We start from the raw sequence: 27,081 nt of genomic DNA, 5'->3' as shown, positions 1-27,081 counted from the left end.
CGCGCTGCTTTACGAACCCAGAGCAGCGCCGCCCCGCCTCCTGTGTCCCTCCTCGCCTCCCCGCCCCCTCCCAGTTTTGCGTCTCCTAGCCCGACGCGCTCGCTATAATCACGTGACTGCCCCATCCGGGTCTTTTGCGTTCTCTCTCCCTCTCCCAACATGGCGGCCTCAGGTGAGTGAGCGGCCGAGCGCGGCCAAGGACCGGCGTCCAAAGCGACTCACCGACCCTGATCCATTGGTTCTCTGGAGTCGGGGGATGGGCGGCACCGCTTCCCTTCGGATTTTGGGGCTGCGGCAGGCTGGCGGCTAGGCCATGTGAGGTTATCGCCTCGGGATGTTTGGGGGGAGGGGAAGGACACCTTCCCCTCCCCCTCACACCCTTTTCACCCCGTATGCGCGAGGTTGGACTTGGGAGCAATGGTGGACTCTGGCTTGACTTGGAGTGAGGAGGAGGCGCAGAAAGAGCCGCGGGAGACGTGAGGCCTTCGCATAGACGTGAAGCACTGTGTCCGCGTGAAGGCGTGGTGGAGGGAAAGAGGCGGTTGGCGCGCGGACGGGTGCACACTAGACCAGGTCTCAGAGGCGCGAGGCCTTTGCGGACGGGAGTGGGGGCAGGGAATAAAGGGGGGGCAGTTAGAACGCGAGCGCGAGTCGGTGGAGGGGCGGGGGAAGGCGGCGGTGCGCGTGCGCGGTAGAAGAGACGAGGGTAGTGGAGACGGGCGCTCCTTAAAAGCACGCGCGAGAGCCCAGATGGGAAGGTTTACGCACCTGTGTTGCTTTCTTTTTAGGTCCTTCCACTTTCTGACCTTCCCCTGTTAGAGTGTGACCCGGCCCTTATATTTTTACAAGGGTAAATGTGTTAGGTTTGGAGGTTGAAGTTACTGGAGTTAGATGGGGATGGGGAACCCGGTGTGGGGCGCCCACGTGTTGGAGGAGAGAAACAGGGTGGAGACCTACATTTCTTCTAGGCTGTTTTATTCAGTCAACATTTTTACTGAGTGTGAGCTATATACGTGCCAGGCACGATTCTAGGTATTGGAGATATAATGGTGAGCAAGATCTGATCCCTTGACAACTTCCATTTTGATTTTGGTCGAGTTTTGATAGCCCCAGTGGTCGAGTTGGGCTTTTTTTTTTTTGGAAGATATTTGCACAACTGCTTGGGGGTGCTTTTAGAATATTAGTGGTTAGAGTTGATTTCTTTGACTTTGGGAGAGGGAATATCACTGACATGCAAGTCTACTTGCATTTCTGATGGACTTAGTGAGCTGTGCCAACATTTCGTAGCAGTAATTTTAGTTTGGCAGATATGGTCTCTTTTCCCTGGCATGACCCTGCATTCTACAGAACATTTATTGAACAACTGTTATCTCCGGACACTCATTTCTCACCACGGATTTCTCTCCACTGTTACATAGAGATGTATGTCTTTGAGGAAATTGAGGTGCATTTGAACATAATACCTTTTATTAGTGTAGCGCTTGACGTGGACCTAGCAATTTTGTATGTTGTATAATTTGATGTTCTGTGAGATAACATAGGCAGATATTGGTGTCTCCCATCTGAGGAAGATGAAATGATTCGTTCAGGTCACACTGCGTGCTGATGGCAGAGTAAGGTCGATATCTTTGAAACTTCTCACTCTTCTCTATTATCAACTTGCAACTAACAAGGTTGGCGTCCATGTCATCCTAAGTTTGGGATGCTGCCCAAGAGCTTCATCTGAACTACTTATTTGGCCTGAATCTGCCATCCTGATGGCTTAGTGTCATAATCTAGAGAAAAGCCTGTATTCCCTTTCTCAAAACTTGTGTGGAATTTTTAGAGGTGGAAGACACCATTAACAATCTGTCCTTCATTTTACAGAATTGAGTGAAATCCAGACTGATTAAACTGGATGTACTTAGTGAGGTCTCTTCCTGTTCTTCCACTTTACCTGCCTGGAAGCCCTCATCTCATTTCATTGGGTTCCATGAATCTTTAGCTTGTGTAGTATGTGTAAGTTACACTTATGCTAGTATCGAGGTGCAAGGTTGCATCTGACAGTCTGCCCTTGAGAAACTATCAAATTTCTTTCCCCACTTTGAATCCTTTCCCATTGCATTGACTTGGTTGAGTGACCAGTATTCCCACATGACTGTATTAATGAGTCCGTAAAATTAGTGTATTTTCAGTATACTTCTTGAGGGTGCCTGGTGTCTTGTTGAAAAAACAGATCTTACATTTTCTTAGTGAAAATACATGATAAAACTTCATAGGCCTCTTTTACTGTTAAGTGAGACCCAAAAATTCTTTGCAGTAATACCAGTATCTAGTGTGACCCATTATTGAACTTCAAGAACAGGAGGTGTCCCAGAGCTGACTATTGAATCTACTCTCCTTACCTATGGGGGATCAAATGTATTTGATATGGGTTAACAGTTTTTGAGACTAGACTGCTTTGAGATTGTAAATAGCGTATCTATGCCCACACAAGGCCTTTCATTTGCATAACACTTTCCAGAATTATATGTATCATCTTGATTATTTTTTATGGGGTGAGGATAGTGTCCAATGGTTGTTTTCATACAATTCTGACCCTTATGGTGAAAAATAGTTTCAGTGGTTGCTATTATATGCTGTTCACATATTACCTATTTTCATATCCCTTCCTGTATCATGTTTGTTATTCTGGGAGTAAGATACCCAGATTCAGAAGGCCAAGGTTAAAACTCCTTATGAAAATTCAAGTACAAATACAGAGAGAAGTACCAAGGTAAAACATATTTCTAAGTAATGTCACTTTTTTAAAAATGTATATATTTTTATACAGCTTTGAGGTATGTCACATACCATGTATAGCTTGAGATAGGATACCCTACTACATTGTATTTGTCTCAAAACATCCTAGAATTTGTTTTCCTGATCATGGGGGAAAGAGTTAACTTAAGGATTTGGGTTTGTTTGTTTGTTTTTTAACTGCTTGTTTGTAATTAAGTATATGTATGTACATTTGTAAGTGCACACACCAAAGTCAGTTTCTTAGGTTTGTAATGGATATTGCTGTGGTCCTAATGGTAGGAAAATGCCCAAAGCAAGAAGTTATTCTTGAATTTTTATAGCTCCTCTCTTACAGAAAAGCTGCAAGTACTTTGTGTAGTGATCTATCTGCATGATGTTGTATTGGACACTTATTTTATATATTTTATGTGAGTGATCAAATTGAGTAGTGTGGAGAGGTAAGGAAAAGACAGTGTGGCATTTTCCTCAGATTGTGTCAAGATGAAGAAGTTGGACAGAGAAGAGAGGTCCCATAACAACTGAACATAGGAGTCAAGGTGGTGGAGCTTATTGGTCCTGACTTAGACTTTATTCTCTACTCTGCTAAACAGTAGCATAGTAAAGGTTGAAGCCTCTCAACATCATGATACTGTACTGCATTGTATGAAATATCTTTTTGTGCTGGGCTCTAATCAGATTAGTTCAGTTCTAGGCACTCTGGTATTTGAGTAGATTGCATTTGTACAGTATTGTTTCTTTAAGGAAATATTTGTTGATCGTTAACTAGCTTTTAATTCTGGAGACTGGCAGGATTCACTTCCCAGAAAGAAACGCCTTTCCCATTAGCAGTCATTTCTCTTCTCCCCTCACCAGCCATTAATCTTACTGGGTTTTTGTATTTACTTATCCTGAACGTTTCATATAAATGGAATCATATAGTGGGTGGACTTTTGTTCCTAGCTTCTTTCTCTTAGCATGTTTCAGGGTTCATCCATCCATATTGTAGGATGTATGGATACTCGTTCCTTTTTATTGACAATTCCGTTGTGTGGACATCTACAATTTATTTATCTATTCATCAGTTGGTGGGCATTTGGATTGTTTCCAGTTTTTTGCCTATTATGAATAATGCTGTGATTTTGTACGGGCTTTTATGACACTTTCTGACTTACTTAGTCTTTTTTTTTTTTTAGTAAGTTTACTTATTTATTTGTTTTTGTCTGCATTGGGTCTTCGTTGCTGCACGTGGGCTTTCTCTAGTTGCGGTGAGCGGGGTCTGCTCTTCTTTGTGGTGCACGGGCTTCTCAATGCAGTGGCTTCTCTTGTTGCGGAGCACAGGCTCTAGGTGCGCAGGCTTCAGTAGTTTTGGCTCGTGAGCTCTAAAGTGCAGGCTCAGTAGTTGTGGCGCACGGGCTTAGCTGCCCCGCGGCAGCTAAGGATCTTCCGGGACCAGGGATCGAACCCATGTCCCCTGCGTTGATTGGCAGGCGGATTCTTAACCACTGTGCCACCAGGGAAGCCCTCCTAGTCTGTAGTTGCTAACACATTCAGAAGACTTGATAACCCTGTAAAGTAAGTGGGACTTAGTCTGGCAAGATCTAAAATTAAGAAACTGAATTTTTGACAACTTTTCTGAATGTTAAGAGCTATGTGAATTCTCCTTCCTAAATAAGAGATACTAGTTTAAGAAAGATGGAGAAGTAGGGCTGCATTGTACAACAAATAAGCTTTATTGATTAAAGTACTTTAAGGTGTCTTCTGTTTTGTTTAAGGAAAACAGCACTTCCACAGATTTTATCACTCCAGTGTCTGTCAGTTCGTGCTTTTATTACTAATACAATGGAGTTAACAGGACAACATTCTGAGAAAAATAAAGGAAGCATTTTTACTTGCTACAGCCTGATAGTCCTGAAGACTTGGTTGAATGTGGTCACTTTTCTGCTGATGTGCTTTATATAGGGCTAACGTTTCCTTTTGTTTGTCTACTTATTTATTGATATGAAATTACCACTTAGAGCAGTGGTGCTCAATCATGGGCGGTTTTGTCTCACCCATCCCAGAGGACATTTGGCAATGTCTGGAGACATTTTTGTCACAGTGGGGTGGAGGGGTTGCTACTGACATCTAAGTCGAGACTGGAGATGCTGTTAAATATCATACAATGGACGGGACACCCCATCGCCCCCCAACACAGAATTACCCAACCTCAAATGTCAGTGATACAGAAATTGAGAAACAAAGAGTTAAGTTGATCAGTTGTAGTATTTATTTTTATATGTCATAACAAAGCTTGTTTTTTTAATTAAGAAGACGGTAATTGTAAGATCTTTTCTTTAACCTAGATGAGTATATAAAGACCTTCACAAGAACCTAGTACTTAGTGAATAAATTACAATTGTAATGAGACAAGCAGGCAGTTAGAGGATTTAAGAAAATTTCTGGGACATATGGTTTTTTTTCCTCTTAGTCCATGTGGATTTGGTCCTAAATAATTGGAGTGTGTTTTGTTTACCAGGTGGTTGGTTTAACTTTAACCAATTCACATAAGATTTAAAGAAAACTAAGAGTTGGACCAGTTCAATCATTGTATCAAGGGATTGATACCCCTAGAGCATTAAATGATGCTTTACTTATAAAGAAGAGAACATTGTTGAAATCCTAAACATGGAATGGACCTAGATATTGAAGGAGCAAAGCACAAGGAGGATTTAGATAACATTGTTTCTCGGTTACTGAAATAAAATACAGTGGAACAAACATTTAGGTTTATTCATTTTACTTTTTAAAGACTTGTTCCTTTAAATCTGCTTATATTGTGATTGAGTCAATGCTGCTGCTAGATTTAAAGAAACGGAAGTTAGGGATCTTGTGGAAGAATTTTAGCCTGTCTTTAATTGAAGACTGTCCATCATCCCACAGTGATTCTCAGCCAGAAGTTTTTGGAGGGGCCAGTCACAGAATCAGGGGAGAGGGAGATGTATGATTTGAAAAGACATTCTAAAACAGTGCTTTAATATTTTTCTTTGTCATGATATTTATTATTTTGAAATTTCAAATAACATTAAAGGAGAGTGTGAGACTTGTTTGTCAAGAGTCAAGGGGTAAAAGTTGAGAAACTTTGATTTAGAAAATTGATGTAAGCCAGAATCAGACCAAAGGGCAGGTTAATTCCAGACTGTGCTGTTTTGGTATTAGATTCATATATAAAACAAAGGGAAAAGGGATCCCTCAGTCAAACTCTTACTATTCTTATGTTGGACTTGACCTCATTGTATGACTAACCACCAATTCTATTTTTATTTTCTCAGTGACCAGACAGATCATGATACTACCTTAAGCCCCATGAAGGTAAAGATCTCTAGCTAGCATCATACTAGTCCCAGACACTTATTTTTAAATTGGACAACTAAAATAAGCCTATACATTATAAGCGTTCTACCACAGAGGTATGCTTTATGTCTTATTCAAATTAAAATTTCCCCTAGGCCTTTGCATATGAGCTAGGAGCAATATCAGTGCTATAGGACTTAAACTTTGCATAGCTGCTTTCTTTCAAAGCATATAATAGATCAAAAATATAACCTGGTGATCATAAATTATAGTTTTGGAGCAGGGTTAGTGTTAAGTCACTTGAGAGAGACATGGAAACTTCACGTTCAAGACCATCTTTCCTCTGTATAATTACAGCCAAGTTTGTCTGGTTTGCACATTGAGACCATAATCTCAGTGTGCAAAATGAGGTCAAGTCCAACATAAGAATAATAAGAGTTTGATTGAGGTATACCTTTTCCCTTTGTTTTATATATGAATTTAATTCATATTGTGTCCAGAATGTTCATAACATTCGTAGCAAGCAGGTCTTTAGTTCCTGAAAATGGTATTTTAAAGGAAAGGCAGGTACCAGGTGAGAGAACAATCTTCATTCAGTTAAGCAAATGGTGCATCGAGTTACAGATTCTTCATCCTCTTGGATGGAAAATTTGTTGAAAATTGGAACATGGAGGAGGAACTCATCATTATAAAAGCCATGAAAATGATCTTTGTTAACAGCAGAGCTGCTTGTTTTTTGTCTTAATTATGTCACAGCTGTTCTCAGGGGCCAGTTTTAGAACTTCAGTTAGTCCTTTCAACTCTTCTGCGTTAGCTGCTGGTGGGTGCCATCTCAGAAGTTCTGAGGGCTGGAGAGTTAAAGAGCCAAGGTCAGGCCACTAAGTGGAGCCATTTAGAGATTCCTAAAGATTTCATAACCATGGGAAACATTTAAATTGTTGGTTCTTAGGGATTTCCTATGTTTTCCCTTTAGTATAATATCTTCATATGTGGTATTAAGGTAGGGAAGGAGATTTTTTTTTTTTTTCCCCTAGAGGGCAGAGAAATCAAGCTGTGTATATGAGTCTTACAATTTGAACACTTTCAAATGACAGTGAGTACATTTGCCCTGGTTGTGATAACCTGCCATAGAACTAATAACAAGCTTCTTAGGGGCTGGGGCTCCCATGGGAAGAGCCCTAGACTTGGTATCCAAAACCTTAGGTTTAATTCTAGCTCTGCCATCTAATATCACTGTAACTTTAGGATGGTCATTTAACCTCTCTGAGACTTGGTTTCCTTCTCTGTAAATTGATAGTAATGATTCCTTCCTCATGTGATTATTTTACGAGTATCAAACAATTCTCCAAAGTGTCATACAGAATATATTATTAGGGATAGGGATTTTGTTTTATTTCTTTGTGTCCCAGGAGCAATAAATGTAGTAACCTACAAAAATCTCAAATGCTACACAAGTGAATATAGTAGGAAATAAAAGGTTGCTGCCCCCACCTCAGTTTTACTCCCAGAGTAAGTTTGAAAACCCTTCTAGACCCCTTTGCATCCGTATGCATAATGTATATTTAAACAACAGGGACTTACATAGGGGCTTCCCTGGTGGCGCAGTGGTTAAGAATCCACCTGCCAATGCAGGGGACACGGGTTCGAGCCCTGGTCCAGGAAGATCCCACACGCCACAGAGCAACTAAGTCCATGCACCACAACTACTGAGCCTGTGCTCTAGAGCCTGTGCGCCCCAACTCCTGAACCCTCATGCCACAACTACTGAAGCCTGCACACCTAGGGCCTGTGCTCCACAACAAGAGAAGCCACTGCAATGAGAAGCCCGCGCACTGCAACAAAGAGTAGCCCCTGCTCGCTGCAACTAGAGAAAGCCTGCGCGCAGCAACGAAGACCCAATGCAGCCAAAAATAAATAAATAAAATAAATAAAAAAATTTTTTAAAAGAAAGAGGGAGTTACATAATATGTATTCTGTAACTTTTTATTTTTCACATCTCGGACTTTCTGTGCCAGTACATTGTGCTTTCTCCTTTATATCTGCATGGAATTCTTTCACAGAAATGTACCACAATCTGAACCTTTGATGGGCATTTATTGTTGCTTTCTTTATAAATACATTTAACAATAGTGCATTGTACAACTCTGTAAATACCCAAGTATTGATGAATAATCTTTCTCTGGCCCTTTTAAAATAGCAAAAAAGAAGAATAAGAAGGGGAAGACTATCTCCCTAACAGACTTCCTGGCTGAGGATGGAGGGACTGGTGGAGGAAGCACCTATGTCCCCAAACCAGTCAGCTGGGCTGATGAAACAGATGACCTAGAAGGAGATGGTAACTTTTCTTTTGTTTTCCGTCGTGTTTGGAATTTTCATTACCTTCTAGACAAAATCTGTTCCACAATAATTGTTCTCACATGTAATTTGGAAGGAATTTAACTAATTTTGTAGAACCTATGTTTATGTATTTTGTAGAATCTTAGGTTTAGGCTCTAAGAGTTTGTGATAGGGGCTAAAGTGGTGATTCAAGAGAGCTTAGTGCTAATTCTGGCTATTGTAGTAACAGGGCTTTCTCAGCGTACTATCCTTTTAAGCCTTATTTTCTTCATTTGTAAAGTAAGGACTAGATTATTTTATTTTAGGTCTGAAATTCTGTGATGTCCTCATAAAGTAATATGCAGTATTAACCTATACGGTCTTTATACTCAAGAGTCAAGGAATAATTTGTTCTAAGAGCTATTAGTATGAAGTCAGGGCGTCCCTGGGTAAACAGAACTGGTCTGAGGAAAAGGAATAGGACTAGGAATTATGGTGGGAAAATGCAGAAGAGTCATTGGGGTATCATTTGAATTTGTGCCTTCAAGGAATAGCCAGGAACAAGTAGGAGCTATAAGATCATTGGGTATGACGTAAATCTGATCACCCATCATTTTTCTCTAAAAGCTTTAATTGCAAACAGAAGAATACTTTTTCTTTTGTGACCTGTTTTTGTAACAAGAAATTTCATCTAGATCATGTTTTCCATAAGTGTTGATACCTGAAGTACAAATTCATGGGCAGTGCAGTAGGGACAGTATCTCCTAGCTCCACTAAGATTACCATCCTACTACACTACCATCTGTGTGACCTTGGGCAAGTTACAAAACCTTCCTGAAATCTTAGTTTCCTTTTCTGTAAAATGGGAAACGAACTCACATGATTATTACAAAGGTGAGTTGGGATATAATGAATACGAAGTACCTGGCACACGGTAACATTCCATAAATAGTGATTGATATTCTCTCATTTCTCTGCTGCATAAGGAATAAGTTATGATTCTGTTAACAAAAGCCTGGGCCTTGAAAGGCCTTGAAATACTTAGAAACAAAGAGGCAGTAAATAGTACTGAGTCTTTGCATTGCTATCTGATTCTGACATTTCAGAAGCATTTTGTCTGTAAAGGGTCCTTATTGCTGAACCCCCCTACCCTTTTTATCTGTTTATTTCCTGATATAGCTTATTTAATACTTGGCGCTTAGCATATGTCCTCTTATTCTACAGCGGCAGTAAGGGAAGTTTCTTCTAATTTCTTATGTCTACTTTTCTATCCTAGTTTCAACCACTTGGCATAGTAATGATGATGACGTGTATAGGGCACCTCCAATTGACCGTTCCATCCTGCCCACTGCTCCACGGGCTGCTCGGGAACCCAATATCGACCGGAGCCGTCTTCCCAAATCACCACCCTACACTGCTTTTCTAGGGAACCTGCCCTATGATGTGACAGAAGACTCCATTAAGGAATTCTTTAGAGGATTAAATGTAAGTGTAAAGGTTTTAGGCAATTAACTAGATATGGAGGGTACTGTATGGGTAGTGAATGTCTCTGAATTTCTGTGTTGAGAAAGGATCTGAGGTTATGTCTATACTTGGAAGAAACAGGTATGTAATTTAGTGTTGTTTAGGCCCTTTGGCTGAGAATGTTCTCATCCAAAACCAGTTGGACAGTCTTATCAGCAAATTTAATACCTTATTGATATAGAGAGAATCTCTCAAAAATATATATCCCTTCTCTATGAAATTTAAAGGTGACATACCCAGTTAAACATTGGAAAGTGGAAGAAAGTTTCTCTGAACTCAGCTGTTCTGTTCTTGACATTCAGGCTTATATCAAAATTACATTTTAATTTTTTATATGAATACGTTTAACTGAGCAGATGTGTAGTTTTTATTAACAGAGTCTGTTCACATATAATGGGATTCACAGACTTGCTTAAAAAGCTTAAGGCAGGATGTTTGAAAACACCTAGAAGTTTCCAGAAAGACGAAAAAGTGAGTGTGAGGTGCTAAGAATCCTTTTTCTAAACTTTGATGGAAAAATACTTAGGATTTCAAAAATGGAAGAATGAGTAATAATTTCCAATTCTATTCGGTTTTTCTCCAGAGTCTTTGCTGAAGAGAAGACATTAAAAACTAGGTTTCTTCTAAGAATCTGCTCCCTCTTTCACTTTTTTATTTTGGCTGCGTTGGGTCTTCATTGCGGCATGTGGGCTTCTCTAGTTGTGGGCTCCAGAGTGCTTGGGCTGTCTAGTTTGCGGCTCGCAGGCCTAGTTGCCCCGCGGTACCTGGGATCTTAGTTTCCCAACCAGGAATCAAACCCACGTCCCCTAAATTGGAAGATGGATTCTTAACCACTGGACCACCAGGGAAGTCCCTCCCTCGTTCGCTTTTTTTTTTTATTATTATGAATACAGCACGTTCTTATTAGTTATGTTTTATACATATTAGTGTATATATGTCAACCCTCCTTCGCTTTTGCTATGTTGGTTGACTTCTTTACTAGATCCTGTTCTCTGCAATGGGCCATCAACTTCTGTAGCTGGCTTTTCTTGTGTGATTATTTTTGATAACAACTTACAAATTTTACTCTCTGTTTAATTATGTAGTACATCTAGAAGCATGGCCTGTTTTGGATTCCTCTCTAGTAGCCTCTTTCTTCCGTAGAGTGTTGAATAATCTCTGGCCTGTTCAGGCTTTTCACCTTTATGCTCTAGAATTGGTCTGTAGCTACTTCCTTTTATTTTATTCCCTTTTTATTTTGTTCCTTTTCCTGCTCTCCTCATAAGTTGAGTTAAACTAGAATTTAAAAGCGACTGTGACAAAATCTATATCTCAGGAGCCCAGAATAAAGTATCAAATCAGTGATGCAAAAGATAGCTTGAATATATGCAAAATATTGGAGAAATGAAGAAATAAGTAAAAAGAGTAAGAAAACAGACATAAAAAGTGAAAAGTACAATTCAGTGGTTTACCATCTCAGAATTCGGCAGAAGGGGTAAGTATCGTGAGGGTTTACAATCCAGTGTTTGATTCAGCCAGGCTATTAATAATGAAGACAGTAAGTAATGTTTCTCAGGTAAGTCAGCTTGCCAAAAAATATACTGCCCAGAAAATTTTTTGGCAAAAACTGAGTCAAATTTCTGAGAGACAAAAATTGGAAATAAACTAATTGTGGAACACAGGCAGTTCCTCTTAATTGAAAAACAACTAAAAACTAGAAATGTAGAATGAAGCAGAAGTCAGGGGTACAAGGAATACACTGAACTCCTTAGTTTTTTAAAGGTTATATTCATATTGTTCAAATTGAAAAGGTTTAACAGGGTATACGATGAAGTCTCTCTTGTATCCCTCTGTACCGGTTTTCATCCTGGAGACAGCCAGGTTCTTGGGTATTCTTCCGAGAAATCCACTGCATACACAATGGTAAAAAAAAAAAAAGAAGATGATGATAAATGAACAAGAGCATTGAATTAGGAAATATTTTTTGTTTCTTTCCTCCTTAGATCAGTGCAGTGCGTTTACCACGTGAACCCAGCAATCCTGAGAGGTTGAAAGGTTTTGGTTATGCTGAGTTTGAGGACCTGGATTCCTTGTTCACTGCCCTGAGCCTCAATGAAGAGGTAAATAAACTAAGGGTGGGAGGTGAGGGCTGGGAGCTAACAACTCTTGTGTTTATCAAACTGATAGTTTTTAGGCCAGGTCAATAGCTGTTTCGAAGGGTCCCATAGTACCTACGAAGAAAAGCCTGGATTATTTATCAATATACCGGTTAACATTCAACATCTAGCACGTCACACCTCCCTTCTGCAAGTTCAGCAGGGCCTAGTAATTCAGGAATGTGTTTAGGTGGGAAATTGTGAAGAAATCCACCACGAAGTCCTTAATAAAATCTCACGTTAGTTTACGCACAGCTTTGCCTCAGCTCTGTGGCTTTGCTTCTTCAAAATAATATGACCGGATCAAGGCAAATAGAAAAATCATGTTATTTTAGTATTTAAAGACGTTACCTCATTTTCAGGGAAGTAATTTTTTATTTTTAAGAGGGCTCTCCTGGGAATCTGTTACAGGAGAATGACAGTAAACATTCAGTCCTGCTTTGTAACATTGCCCATAGATATTTTTTAATCCAGACACTAGAGGTTCTGTGGGGAGAGGAGATTTAGCTGTTAATACATGAGGGGGGATGGAGATTAAATCTAATTGAAATACAGTTATTTAAGTGATTGGTGCCAGGTAGGGATTCCTAGGCTAGCCAGAGCAGGATATTGAAACATTTAGTTACTTGTTAGTGATGGAAGTTTCTAATCCAAGAACTGCTTTTTTATCTCTAGTGAGTGACTTTAGAAATCAAACTGATTATATATCGAAAGAAAAAAAGGCTGGTTTTTTTCTCTTTTAATTCCAGAAACATCTCATTGTTCGTTGAGAAGGTAATTTCCAATGCCATTTGTGCCGTAATTCTATGGTCCATGTCTGCCATTGGACGTGATTGAAAGCAACTCCTCTTAAAATATTTTTCCTATCTCATAACTTGAGTACCACCATGATAATCTGAAGCAGATGTCAAATAGGAATAAAATTCATGTATTTAGTTAAATATATGAAAAGAAAAAGTTGTTTGAAAGTTTTTCTTCTCAGGTCATTTTAGGTTTTGGTAACATTACTAACTTTTACCTCTCAGTCTGAATAAGAAAAAGAATACCATACAATTGTTATTATCTGAAGTTTGCTGAATTGACTGTTAAATAGTGTTGTCATGGTCCAGACTTGGGAGTTAGTTTGTATTTAGAGATATCATCATAGTGGTATTCAATATAATTCCAGGTGTTCTTAACTAAATTTCATTGTTATCCTTCTTCAACTGTAGATTCTACTATGAAATGAGAAAAATATCATCAGTAGAAATAATTGGGTTCAAAGTATATAAATAGTGATGTGGGAAAGGGAAATCAGAGGGTATCCTGGAGGAACTGATTTATCGTAAGGTAATACTGAGTGAAAGAACTTGAGATGATAAACAGACCATGCTTTATGCAACTTTGCTGGTGCATAGTAGGGACTCTACAAATGTTTGAATGCATAATTGCCCTGGACCCAAATAATACCTTTTATTTAGCTAGTTGTCTAGAAATGTTTTTAATTTATTACATGTGACAAATTGCCTGTGATAGTTAAAAAGTTAAATCTATTCTGTGAGGTTTGACTTTATAAAAATAGTAAGACAATTGACCTGACATTCATTTAAGCCCAACTTAAATGTTAATTCTAAGGGGTTATTTTATATTCAAGTCTTTATAAAGGATTCTTTAGCCAACAAATTGTAGTGTTGGCTAGATTACAGTGTTCTTCCTTTATCTTCCTTCCCCCAGTGCTTCTGCTATGCCCAGACGTTCAAGGTCACTCATGGGATTTGTGCATAATGGGGCAAAAGGTTGGTTAATATGGTCCTATGCTCTCAGTCTCTAGGTAACAGGAGAATTCGAGTGGACGTTGCTGATCAAGCACAGGATAAAGGTAGGAAAGATGATTGAATGTTTTGTTTTGTCACGGTCCTGGGAAGACAAAGCAGAGGTGCCCTTCCCCAGAAACTTGTAGTAGAGGCAGATAGTGGGGGCCACCTTAACCTTGAGCAGTAGTTCTTGACTGAGGATGGTTTTGCTTCACAGGGCATATTTGTCAATTTTGGGAGACATTTGGGTTGTCACAACTGTGGGGAGGGCTCCTAACGTCTAATAGCATCCAGGGACTATCCTATAATGCGTGTGACAGCCGCCCCAACAAAGAATTGTCCAGCCCAAAATGTTGGTAGTGTTGAGACTGAGAAACCCTGATTGACCTAGATGAACGTTAAATATATACTAAATAGATTACGTACTTAGCAGCACACTGGACACAAGAGGAGCCTGATTCATGTATATTTCAGGGGGTTCCTGGCCTATCTTTAAAAAATTTTAAGATGCCTATCCAGAAGATGAGACAGGTAAGCATTAAACCAGTAGGAATAAATGTGAGGAAGGGAGTCACTTGGTTGAGTTGGAGAGTACACTTACGGGGCCTGGGGCGACTTCGTGATGACGCTGTGGGGTAAGCAGGAAGTGCAGTATGTGGGGGCAGGAGGGGGCCTCTGTGCATATGAGAAAGAGCTGGCAGAAGTTTTTGTGAGCTAACCTGAGCTTTTTCATTTTATATATCTGTAGACAGGGATGATCGTTCTTTTGGCCGCGATAGAAATCGGGATTCTGACAAAACAGATACAGACTGGAGGGCCCGTCCTGCTACAGACAGCTTTGATGACTACCCACCTAGAAGAGGTGATGATAGCTTTGGAGACAGTAAGTTCATTTTTATCTAGTTAGTTTCTTGTGTATTCTGGGGGGTTGTTTTGTAATAGGACAAATGTGTTAATGTAGATGATCACCATAGCAGATAAAGAGGAGGGTAGCAGTAGATGCAGAAAAAAAATTTAAGATGCCTTTTAAAATAGCAGAAAATTCATTACCTTCAAAAATACTAAATGTCTACCACGTGCCAGATACTTTTGTAAGCTCAGGATACAGCAGTGAACAAAACAGACAAAAATACTGTCTTTGTTGGACATTATTTAAACCAAGCGAGAGAAACAATATGCAAATAAAATGTAATTTAGAGAAGGGGAGTAGAGAATGTCATGGGGTAGGAGCTGGGATAAACTTTTACACACACCACCTAAATCCAATAAAAGCTTTTGTAAAACGTTTGTGGAGAAAATGCTACAACTTTATTGAAATACATGAAGAAAGACTCAACACTGTCATTTCTTTTTTTAATGGAAAGGACCTTCTTTTGAGTAAAGAAATGACTAAGTGGGCTTCCCTGGTGGCGCAGTGGTTGAGAGTTTGCCTGCCGATGCAGGGGACGAGGGTTCGTGCCCCGGTCCGGGAAGATCCCACGTACCGCGGAGCGGCTGGGCCCATAAGCCATGGCCGCTGAGCCTGCGCTTCCGGATCCTGTGCTCCGCAACGGGAGAGGCCACAACAGTGAGAGGCCGGCGTAACGCAAAAAAAAAAAAAAAGAAATGACTAAGTAGTGGTTTGTCTATATAATAGAATATTTGATAGCATAACATACATGTGATGACAAGGATAAAATTCAAGACCTGTTTTGTTTGGCCGCGCCAAGCCTCTTGTGGAGTCTTAGTGTCGTCCCCCTGTCCGTCTGCATCCCCCCTGCCCTGGTCCGGGGATCAAACCCTTGCCCCTGCACTGGAAGCGCGGAGTCTTAACCTCTGGACCACCAGGGAAGTCCCTTAATTTTTAAAATTTAAACTACCTGCGGATGAATGTTCACGTAGACAAAGTGATGTCCTTTGCAAAATGAAACCATTGTTTTAAAAGGAAGCTGTCATAAAACTAAGATACTTCTTAGGGCTACTCACAATTAAACTCAAAATGTCTTTTAAGTTTTTTTGTTTTGTTTTTTAATTGGTTCATGTTTAGACATTGAGGGTTTTTTTTTTCCATATAAAAATCTGGGTTTCTGACATGTCACCTGAAGCTAAATAGCATGCAACGATTTTAATATTATAAACAACAATCCAAAGAACCTTCTTATATGTATATCTGTATAAAGTGTCCAGTTACTTGCTCAGGTTAAATTCCTAGAAGTTAAATTGCTGGCCCAGAGGGTATACATGTTTTTTAAATCTTTTAGTATATAGTTCCGAAACAACTTTCAAGGCCTTTGAACTATTTTTAACTCAGCAGAGTAGGAATTGACTTATTGTGCTAAACTTTGCCACTACAAGATGTATCATTTATTTTAACCTTTCCATTTGGGCAGTAGAAAACAATGTCCCGTTTTAGTTTCTGTTACTTAAGCAGTAACAGGTAATTAACCAGTTGTCATATGTTACATATATTTTTCTTATTTTGTTTGCCTCTCAGATTTGTGGTATGTGTATTGTTTTTCTGTGCTAAACTTTTTGTTTGCCGGGCCACGTGGCTTGCGGCATCTTACTTCCCCTATCAGGGATGGAACCCAGGCCCCCTGCAGTGGAAGCACGAAGTCCTAACCACTGGACCACCAGGAAATTCCCTCCATGCTAAACTTTTTAAGTAGTCTTTGGTTCTTTGGTATCAGGCATGAAAGATTCCAACTATATTTTCTTCTGGTGCTTTGTGCTTACATTTTTAGTATTCACATCTTTAATCCTGGAAGTTCATTATGGGATATAAAGTAGTCCCCGCGCCCCCTCATCTGTGGGGATACATTCCAAGAACCCTCCTGGATGCCTGAAACCTCAGATATTACTGAACCCTATGTTTTATGCTATGTTTTTTCCTATACATAACAGTATACTGTAATAAAAGTTACATGAATCTGATCTCTCTCTCTCAAAATATCTTACTGTCCTATACTGTACAGCGTGGGTATGCTGGACAAAGGGATGATTCACATCCCGGGCAGGTTGGAGGGAAACGGCACGAGATTTCATCATGCTACTCAGAACAGCACGCAATTTAAAACTTAACGAATTGTGTATTTCTGGAATTTTTCATTTAAAATTTTTGGACTGGTTGACCACAGGTAACTGAAATGTCAAAAAGTGAAACCACACATAAGGCAGTACTACTGTATAGAGATTTTTCTCTCCCCTAACTCCCTCCTAAATTGTTAGCCCAGCAACATTTATTGAATTAGTGGAGAACTTTTTAAAATAAATACCAAGGAAACTTTAATTCAATACAAATTCTTCTACCTTGGATATAATGCGATTTTTTTTTTTTTAAATAAAAACAGACACAGCAGTGAATATGAAGTCATGAAAACAAACTGACCTAATGGGCTATGTTTGTTCTTATCAGTATGTGTCAAAGAAAAAGGAATGATGATACCTGTCTCTTTGCTCTCTAGAGTATCGAGATCGTTACGATTCAGACCGATATCGTGATGGGTATCGGGACAGTTACCGTGATGGCCCACGCCGGGACATGGATCGATACGGGGGCCGAGATCGCTATGATGACCGAGGCAGCAGAGACTATGATAGAGGTCGTTGTAAAACACAATTAAGTTAAATTGCTTTCTTTTAAGAACTCCTTTCTTGCCTTCTCCCTTCCAGTGTGATGATCACAATTTGGGATATGTTTACAGGCTACGATTCCAGGATAGGCAGTGGCAGAAGAGCATTTGGTAGTGGGTACCGTAGGGATGATGACTACAGAGGAGGCGGGGACCGCTATGAAGACAGATACGAAAGACGAGATGACCGGTCATGGAGCTCCAGAGACGATTACTCTCGGGATGATTATAGGCGAGATGATAGAGGTAATCATTTGCTTTTGCTTACTTAATGGGGCATTACCGCTAGAGGAACTGGTTGGGAATTTTTCAGTTATGTTTCAGATCCCTTAAGTGGGCACAGATAGAACCTACACATAGTAAAGGTTGCATTGGAACATAATGGAAAGAGCATCAGATAAAAATGGACATAATGGAAATAAAGTCTAGTTCTAACCTGTTTTAGCATATAGATTTTTTCAGTTAAAATTTAATTGGGGCTTCCCTGGTGGCTCAGTGGTTGAGAGTCTGCCTGCCGATGCAGGGGACACGGGTTCGTGCCCCGATCTGGGAGGATCCCACATGCCACGGAGCGGCTAGGCCCGTGAGCCATGGCCGTTGAGCCTGTGCGTCCAGAGCCTGTGCTCTGCAACGGGAGAGGCCACAGCAGTGAGAGGCCCGCGTACCAAAAAAAAAAAAAAAAAATTTATATTGTATAAACAAAGGAAAAAACATTTGCCAGACATTCTTATAGTATGATCTCACTTAAAATAGGCTGTTTTAGCCCCATTTTTCAAGTGAAGGAATGAGACTCAAACATGGTCTCATAGCCAGTAATTGGTTGGCACTGTGGGTTAAAAACCAGGTGTTGCTTATTTCAATGCCATTGATACCAAGTAGTTGATACTCATTAATTAATGGTGAGATGTCAGTGTACCTATTCTAAAATTATGCCCCTGATATTGTATCATTTATATAAAACATACAGTGTGTTACAACTCTGACCTCTCAAAAATTATTATAAATGGCCACCATTTGTTGTTCTGACTTGAGTGATGTCATCTTATGTATGTATGTATGTATGTATGTATGTATTTATTGGTTGCAACGGGTGTTCGTTGCTGTGCACGGGCTTTCTCTAGTTGCGTCGAGCGGGGGTTACTCTTCCTTGCGGTGCGTGGGTGTCTCATTGCAGTGGCTTTTTTTTTTTTTTTTTTTTTTTTTGGCTGTGTTGGGTCTTGGTGGCTGCACACGGGATTTCTCCAGTTGTGGCAAGCGGGGGCTATTCTTCATTGCGGTGCGCGGGCATCTCATTGTGGCTTCTCTTGTTGCGGAGCACGGGCTCTAAGAGCACAGGCTTCAGTAGTTGCGGTGCACAGGCTCAGTAGTTGTGGCACACGGGCTTAGTTGCTCTGTGGCATGTGGGATCTTCCTGGACCAGGGCTCAAACCCGTGTCCTCTTCATTGGCAGGTGGATTCTTAACCACTGTGCCACCAGGGAAGTCCCTAAAATTTATTCTTAAAAGCATTGATGATATCTGTTTCCTCTATTTCCATGCAAGAAACCTGGAAATAATAGCTAACATTTATTGAGCGTTTATGCTGCACCAACAATGAGCTGAGTGCTCATACAGGTATTATTTAAGTATTCTATGTGGTAGATGTACAGTTATCGTCTTCCCTTTACTTGTGAGAAAAGTCGAGGCTCAGATGTAGTCTTCATTGACTACTGACCTTTGCCTCTCATGCCATTTCTTGCCTTCCCCAATGTCTGTACACCTGATTTCCAGCCCCCCTTCCCCCCGATGATCAAACCCCCAACTCCTTCTAAGATCTGCCCCCCTTGTCCTCAGGGTCACTGCCACTACCTCTGTTCAGACTTCATTGCTGTGCCCACGTTACTAACATTTCCCTGCCTCACTCCATTTTCACGTTGGCCCAAGTAGTCTTTCTGAAACGATATCTAATTAGGTTATTCTCCTCCTTCTAAAACTGTATCTTGTCTCTTCATGGCCTGAAAGATACCCCTTTGTACCTCTGACGTACAAGGGCCTTCACTGCTGTACCTCTTCAGTGTTGTCTCCATCCCTTCCACAAAAATTGCCCAACCATCATATTCCAGACGTTAGCATGGTATCTGAAATATAGGTGTTCTAGTTATTTGTTGAGTAGGTAAACGAAATTACCAAAGGAAGAAGGAGACATTGTGTACCATAGTGGGAGGAGCAGTGGAATTGCTTCAATAACGTGGATTTCATTCTTTGGTCCACCAGGTGTTAGCTGTGTGACTTCAATGAGTGCCTCTTTCTGACCCCAGTTGTACCCTATTCACATAGGTAATGGGCTCTTCGCAGGGTTATACAGATGAAAAATGTATCTCGGAAGTTATATAAACTACCAACTTAAAACCCTTGTAGAAAATTTAAATCTTGTTAAACAATACCCTCTTTGTTTGCAGTTGCATAGATATGTAGTAAAAGACCAAAGACGCATAAGAATGATAGATACCAAATTCAGCATACTAGTTATGAGAAGACAGCGCAGCACTAAGCATGTTATCGGGAGGCTTCAGTGGTTTTTGTGGTGTCAGGTGGTTGATGTACACAGGCTTTCTTTATATCTTTTATGTATTTTGTGTCTGAAATACTTAGAATAAACACTGATTTTGAGAAATACAATATCCTTGAAGCACTCAGGTTTATCTTGAAATATTCTGACAACTTGGATCCAGGAAGAAGTCAGACTCCCTTACAGTTTATATTCTAATGTTCGGTGTTGCATGCTTTGCCCTATGAATCACCATCAAATTTATATTCTACCCAGAGATAAGAATATAAGAACTAGAGCCTCCGCATCATACTGTTACAAGTTTGTCTTAACCTACTGAAGCAATCCATCTTCCAGACCACATTTTTTAACAAGATACTTTTCATCCAATATCTTATAGTCAAAAAATTTCCCCCAGATAATAGTAATCATGATAAATGCTTAATTTACCGTTGAAATTTTTACTATTTTTAGTCTTTCCCTCAGTCTGGTACTGCATCATGGATGTGGTAGTGGAAAGATTAATTGGACTTGGCTCTTTGGGCCACCCATTTTTAAATGATCTCCCTTTTTACCTTTGCTGGATTGGCTAGGCCACTCACTAATCTGAATCCCAAAAAGCATTTCGTTAAGAGGTATGTCTGGAAATCTGGCTTTCAGCCATCGGCTTCTGATGATTTTCAAAAACTATTACTTAGACTTTCATTTAACTTAGGTCCCCCCCAAAGACCCAAACTGAACCTAAAGCCTCGGAGTACTCCTAAGGAAGATGATTCCTCTGCTAGCACATCCCAGTCCAGTCGAGCAGCCTCTATCTTTGGAGGGGCAAAGCCTGTTGACACAGCTGCTAGAGAACGAGAAGTAGAAGAGCGGCTACAGAAGGAACAGGAGAAACTGCAGCGTCAGCTGGATGAGCCAAAACTAGAACGACGGCCTCGGGAGAGGTGAGGTGGTCTTGTATTACGGATTTCACATCCATGAATCCAGTGATTCTTTTTTTTTTTAATCCTGAGTCTTTATTTTAACATTTATTTATTTTATTTATTTGACTGTGCCGGGTCTTAGTTGCAGCACACAAACTCTTATTCGTGGCATATGGGATCGAATTCCCTGACCAGGGATGGAACCTGGGCCCCCTGCATTGGGAGTGCAGAGTCTTAGCCACTGGACCACCAGGGGAGTCCCCAATCCAGTGATTCTTAATGGGGGGCTTACATCCCCACGGGGCACTTGGAAAATTCATGTGGGTGTTACTGGTTGTCACTTACTAGCATTAGTGTGTGGGGGGTGGGGCTGCTAGGTGGTCTGCAGCGTGTGGGAAAGTTTCTTTACCCGATGAAGAGTTGTTGTTTATCCCTCATGATTTTCGAAAGGCCTCCTGGGCCCTGGTGGTACTTTAATACAAGAGTCTGCAAATTGTGGCCTGTACCTGTTTTTATAAATAAAGTTTATTTGGCCCTTTAAGAAAAAATTTGCCAAACCCTGCTTTATTGTGTAGAGTAAAACTCCACCATAGTGAGGTGAATGGATTTACCTCTTTTCAAGTTATTAGGGATGGAGTAGACAAAATGTTTTCACTGATACTAAGTGTAGGCTGTAAATTATTTTCCAGTTATTTTTATTTGTGTGTATGTTGGTTATATTATCTGTTATTTCAGGATAGTGTAAAGGAGTGTTTATTATTAAAAAGATGGCATGACATCCAATAGGGTAGACACCTCCTATAATACGCTGAAAAGCTAGGCCCGGTTTTGAGCAATTTGCGGAATTGTGTTACCACTAAGGGAGGGCAGAGTCGTAGATTATGTAGGTTATGTAAAAGCAGAAATCCTCTTTGGATTTCTTTCGGTTAGCAGCAGCATATATGGATCTTTCTGTAAAAGTGAAGTGGCGTAAAGGAAACTTTGGAAAAGCAGGGGATACCTGTATTTAGAACCAAAGAATGCTAATGTCTGCTGCTTTCAAACGGTTTGCGCAAAAGAGACAGGTGCATGCACCCACACGTAAATAAAGCCAGCACGATAAAATATTAATAAGCGATAGTTCCTGAGGTGTCGGCATGGGTCCAAGGTGGCCTTCACTGAGCTGGACATGATGTATTTTGTCAAATCTCTTTTATACAGACACCCAAGCTGGCGAAGTGAAGAAACTCAGGAACGATCGAGGACAGGAAGTGAGTCATCACAAACGGGGACCTCATCCACATCTGGCAGAAGTAAGTCAGACCAGGGTGGGTATCTTATTATTGCCCTTTTCCATAACCTATCCATAACCAAATTATGCAGAGATTTTGGAGTATTAGCATAGATTGATCTGACTTTCACATCTGCTTTGAAAAGTCTGAGAAATGTGTACCAGAAGAGACTTTTGTTATGGGTGTATGTGCACTTGTGCATTGAGCCTCTATGTGGAAGTTGATCAGTGGTCCCTCGAGTTTACAATTTCATTGTAGGTCCCCTTCACACACACATGTGTATCCTTCTTCAAGTGCCAACGTTCTAACATGGAGAATACAGAAAGATGATAATCCTAAAATAAAGAATTCTCATTCCTAGGAGAGGTCAGATAGCTATCCTTGGAGTGTCATTATTTTTCCTATTTCTCTTGCATCAGTAAAACATTTTCGCCAGAGGACATTTGGAAACCAGTTTGGGGATAATTGTATCTATTGGGAATCAAATTCAGCAGGTCTGTATTTAAGAATAATGATGGAGGGGCTTCCCTGGCGGCGCAGTGGTTGAGAGTCCGCCTGCCGATGCAGGAGACACGGGTTTGTGCCCCGGTCTGGGAAGATCCCACATGCCGCGGAGCAGCTAGGCCCGTGAGCCATGGCCGCTGAGCCTGCGCATCCAGAGCCTGTGCTCCGCAGCGGGAGAGGCCACAGCGGTGAGAGGCCCGCGTACAGCAAAAAAAAAAAAAAAGAAAATAACGATGAAAAGCAGTAAACTCGGATGTGGACCGTTTGCCACTCTGTTGAGGTCTTAATAGATTGTTGTCCAATAAGCCCTTTTCTCCTGATGCTTTGACCTTCCCATTCTGACTTCACAGATGCACGAAGGAGAGAGAGTGAGAAGTCTCTAGAAAATGAAACACCCAATAAAGAGGAAGACTGTCAGTCTCCAACTTCTAAGCCTCCCAAACCTGAACAGCCTCTAAAGGTAATGCCAGCCCCTCCACCAAAGGAGAATGCTTGGGTGAAGCGAAGTTCTAACCCTCCTGCTCGATCTCAGAGCTCAGACACAGAGCAGCAGTCCCCTACAAGGTGAGTCAGCTTGGAAACATAGCAGTTGGTTGGCTATAGACTCTTCAGTGCTGTGCTATCATGGTGGAAGGTGCCCTGTGGGGTACTGGCCTTATGGCATCTGATAAGTTCTGCCATCTTTGCTGTCATAGTTCAAATTCTGTGGTGTGCCGGTGGTTCAGTTTTCTGGAGTTTTGATAGCTGGTTAACATCACTTTGGTGACTCAATCTGCACTCACTATAAATCGGAACCCGCCAATGCCACGTTCTGGCAGTACAGCCTTGGGGGTCACATCACTTCCCTAAGTTTTAGGATGCTCATTTGTAAAGTAGAGGGATAAGATTAACCTAGCATGACTATAATAATTCTAAAGGACATGACATTTGGTCAAGTTCACATAATTGCTTTCATTGTTGCTTTCCCGTATTTTAATGTTTCACAGCATTAAGTATGTATTTTTGGTTCTCTGTAAAACTTCACTTGAAGTAGAAGTTTCTCATCTGTTCCTTCCCTAAGATAGCTGATGGATGTGATTACATGTTTTCCTTCTAGTGGTGGAGGGAAAGTAGTTCCAGCTCAACCATCTGAGGAAGGACCAGTAAGGAAAGGTAAGGCCAAGAGGGGAATAGGTTATTCGCCCAGATAGAGGCCTAGATAAAAAAGTCCCCATAGAGGAGTCACAAAATACTGAATATCATTGTATTTTGCACCCATTTTTTTGTGTTAAAGGTTCTTTGATTGTCTGCCTTTTCTTTCCAGTAGAGGGCAGGAGCAGCCTCTTTGGAGAAAACATAGAGCCCTGCCCTTTCCCGGTAGAACATTTCTTTGAAAGGGAAAAAAAAAGAATCGGAAGGAAATTGACATGCTCAGTCCAGATTAGAAATGTTGCCATCTGCAAGGCCAAGGTCACTACACAGCATCATAGTCCTTATTTCCACTTTGCTTTTTATGATGGCATAACCCCACGGTGGAATTTTTTAGTGGATCTTGTTTGCGGTGTGTGTGTGTGTCTGTGTCTGATAATAGAAGGGAAGAAGGGCTTAGGAAGGAAATCTGGATTGGGGGTAGTTTTCATTTCCCTCAGTACATATGGGCACACTTCTCTTCAGCTTAAGGGAAACCTGGGAGAGGAAGAGTGTCTATTTTACTGACTTCCATTTATTTTTGTGTCTCCACTCAAGCAGATGAAAATAAAGTAGATGGGGTGAGTGCCCCAAAAGGCCAAAGTGGAAATTCCAGCCGTGGTCCAGGAGATGGAGGGAACAAAGACCTCTGGAAGGAGTCAGATAGGTACGTGTGTTCCCTCCTCATTTGTAATCTTTGATATGATGCTAGATACCTGTGTCTTTGTATGAGAAAGTTCTTGGTTCTCCAAGCCTTGCCAGATCTCCCACTGTGAACCCATTGAAGTCAACCAATATAGTCAGTTACAATTCTGAGAATCTAGATTACAAAATGTCTAGATAGCCAGAACTGTTGATTGGAGGTGCCTATTCAGTACGTCAGAACTGCTTGTGAGTATCGGGAGAGTCCTCTCCTAAAGTTGTTCATGTCTCTGCAGGAAAGATGGCAAAAAGGATCAAGACTCCAGATCTGCACCTGAGCCAAAGAAAGCTGAAGATCCAGCCTCTGTGAGTGTCAAAGACTTGCCCTCAACTTCTTGTAGCTTACTTTTGCCATTGAAATCCTGTACATTTGGGGCTGCAAACAGAGTGGTTGGAAATAGGCATTGCTGCTTGTTCTTATCGATTGTGTCTATTACAGAAGTTCAGTTCTGCAAGCAAGTATGCTGCTCTTGCCGTTGATGGTGAAGATGAAAATGAGGGAGAAGATTACACCGAATAGACCTCTGCATTCTGTGCTTTCTCCTAGTCTCTCACCACCCGGGAACATTCGAGAGCAAATCAAACCTCTATCCAGACAAGATAAAATAAAACTCACCATCTCCTGGATACCTTTCTTAACTTTTTTTTTTTTAAAAAAAGAAAATGAAATTCTTTTGCATGCTGCTGCAGCCTTTAAAATATTGAACTAACTGGAGACTCACCAGTGTAGCCAGAGAGAGGCGTACAGCTTTTAATGCTGTAAGTTTAAAGTTGTGGTGCATTTTTATGACACGTGCAGTTGCCTGTGTGATTAGTGCCTAGGGGCCTCCGTTTAGCAAGATGGCAGTGATAGTGATGCAGTGTCTGGAATCTAGTTGGGCAGTAGGCAGGTATAAGGAAGAGTGTGAGGTTTCTACCTTTAATTCTTATCCCGTTGTGGCATACATGAATTAGCAAACAGTATCTGAATAAACTCTCCATTCTTGGCAAGGTAGGTTTAGTCTCTGATGTTTTAGTCTCCAGGAGGCTGCCAGCCCCACCTCTTATTTAATTCTGAGTTACTGGGGCCAGCCTAAGGGGGAGTTCCTTCATTTGTGCCCCCCAGGGGGGTAGGTGGGAGTGAGTCTACAGGCCACTGAAGAATAGGACTGTTTGGTGACCAAAGTAAATGGGGAAATCGTGATTTGAAAAGAAGCTTGGGGATTTGATGAATTATTTTGCACCAGTAACAGGGAAAATGGTATGACCTCCAGTAAACACATAATCGTTTACCTCCTGGAGCAGGAAGCACTTAGGGGTTGTGGGAATTCCCAGGTCTTTTATGTGTCCTGGTTTCACCCTTTCTTAAACCCTGTCCCTTCTGAAAGTTCAAATATATCCACATTCTGTTGAAATCTTGGAGCTTTAAAAATTTAGACTCTTGTCATCATCTTATGTTCATCTTTCCTGTTAACCTTCCTACAGGCAGCTTCTGCTTAAGTCACATACTTGACCTCCTAAGCATTCTCTAGAGCCCCTGGGAGCTGTCCAATGAGGAATCATCACTGCTTTTTCTCAAGCAAATCTTGCCTCCTTCATGTTTTGACACTCCTTCCCTCCAGCCATTCGTGCTCCTGCTGCTTTGACCCCTTTTACACCTCAGAAAAGAATTACCAGTCTTAGGTGGTGAGCGAGGGTGGTTAAATTGGGAGCCTTTCTTACAACCTTGATTGGGGTTTGAGGGGCTTTTTAAAAAACAAAAGTTTCCTTCTCTCCAAGTGAAATCCCACACCAATGTTTGGATTTATAATGTGGCCTAGACCAATGTGTGTTTTTTTTGGTTCTGTTTTTTTAGCATCCCCTTGAGAGAATAAATGATAATGGAGAAGAACAATTTCACAAGGTCCTGGCTTCTCTTGCAACACACTAGCTTTACTTGCCTGCTTTTATGTGCACCTTGGTACTGTCAGCTCAACAGATGGTGTCCTTACAGGCAATATTGGTACCTGCAGAGGAAAGACACCTTGGTCTCTTCTCGCATCAGTCCTAGGTTAGACCCTTTACAGCCGTGCAGGGGTGCTGGTTTATGAGTGCTGCAGCAGTGAGCATAATGAATCATTTACCCAGTGGACATAAAAGACATACCAAGTGAAGTAACTTTAAATAATTGGCTTGGAGTGGGTAGTAGCTAGGAAGTGGCTTTTAGAGATACCCAAGGTTGAGAGGGTATTTTTTTTTTAACCATTTGCTATAGATGATGAAAAAGTAGGGTTTGCCCTCTTCATGTCTGCTTCCAAATAGATGTGTCCAAAAAAGCTGTTTTTTCCCCCATTCCTCTACCCTGCCACCCTGTTAAAACAGGGATTTATGACCCGCTCCTCAATACATGTAAAATTTGTACAAAAATATCTTCTATGAAAATGATTTGTAATCTGTAGACTTAATACCTGGGAGATGTCTTGAGATGTAAAATCCCATCCTTTAGGTTGTGGGGTTTGTTGTTTTCTCCAAATAAATCTGATCTTTAAAGTTCACTTGAA

At 40.8% G+C, this 27,081-nt stretch overlaps 1 protein-coding gene across 5 annotated transcripts; it reads left to right on the top strand.

The window, feature by feature from the left end:
* EIF4B (eukaryotic translation initiation factor 4B) lies at positions 1 to 27,081 on the top strand. Of its 5 annotated transcripts, none has more exons than XM_060305841.2 (15): positions 1 to 172; positions 8,288 to 8,425; positions 9,683 to 9,891; positions 11,913 to 12,029; positions 13,869 to 13,923; positions 14,607 to 14,741; positions 17,302 to 17,439; positions 17,542 to 17,715; positions 20,711 to 20,939; positions 22,119 to 22,225; positions 23,044 to 23,257; positions 23,790 to 23,845; positions 24,419 to 24,527; positions 24,799 to 24,868; positions 25,005 to 27,081. In XM_060305841.2, the coding sequence occupies exons 1-15, from the start codon at positions 160 to 162 to the stop codon at positions 25,080 to 25,082; spliced, it is 1,842 nt and encodes a 613-aa protein (XP_060161824.1). In that variant the 5' UTR covers positions 1 to 159; the 3' UTR covers positions 25,083 to 27,081. The 5 variants fall into 5 exon arrangements, with proteins under 5 accessions (XP_060161824.1, XP_030722767.1, XP_030722765.1 ...); XM_030866907.3 differs by having other exon boundaries at positions 6 to 172; positions 22,119 to 22,210; positions 24,422 to 24,527; positions 25,002 to 27,081; XM_030866905.3 differs by having other exon boundaries at positions 6 to 172; positions 24,422 to 24,527; positions 25,002 to 27,081.

This window comes from Globicephala melas, chromosome 10, assembly GCF_963455315.2.
Source record: "Globicephala melas chromosome 10, mGloMel1.2, whole genome shotgun sequence".
Lineage (NCBI taxonomy): Eukaryota > Metazoa > Chordata > Mammalia > Artiodactyla > Delphinidae > Globicephala > Globicephala melas.
This window is presented reverse-complemented; position numbering and strand designations above follow the sequence as displayed.

Coding starts and splice junctions, on each gene's coding strand:
- EIF4B (XM_030866903.3), top strand. Junction 9,892..11,912: donor AATTCTTTAGAGGATTAAAT/GTAAGTGTAAAG, acceptor TTTCCTCCTTAG/ATCAGTGCAGTGCGTTTACC. Junction 24,528..24,798: donor CTCTGGAAGGAGTCAGATAG/GTACGTGTGTTC, acceptor ATGTCTCTGCAG/GAAAGATGGCAAAAAGGATC.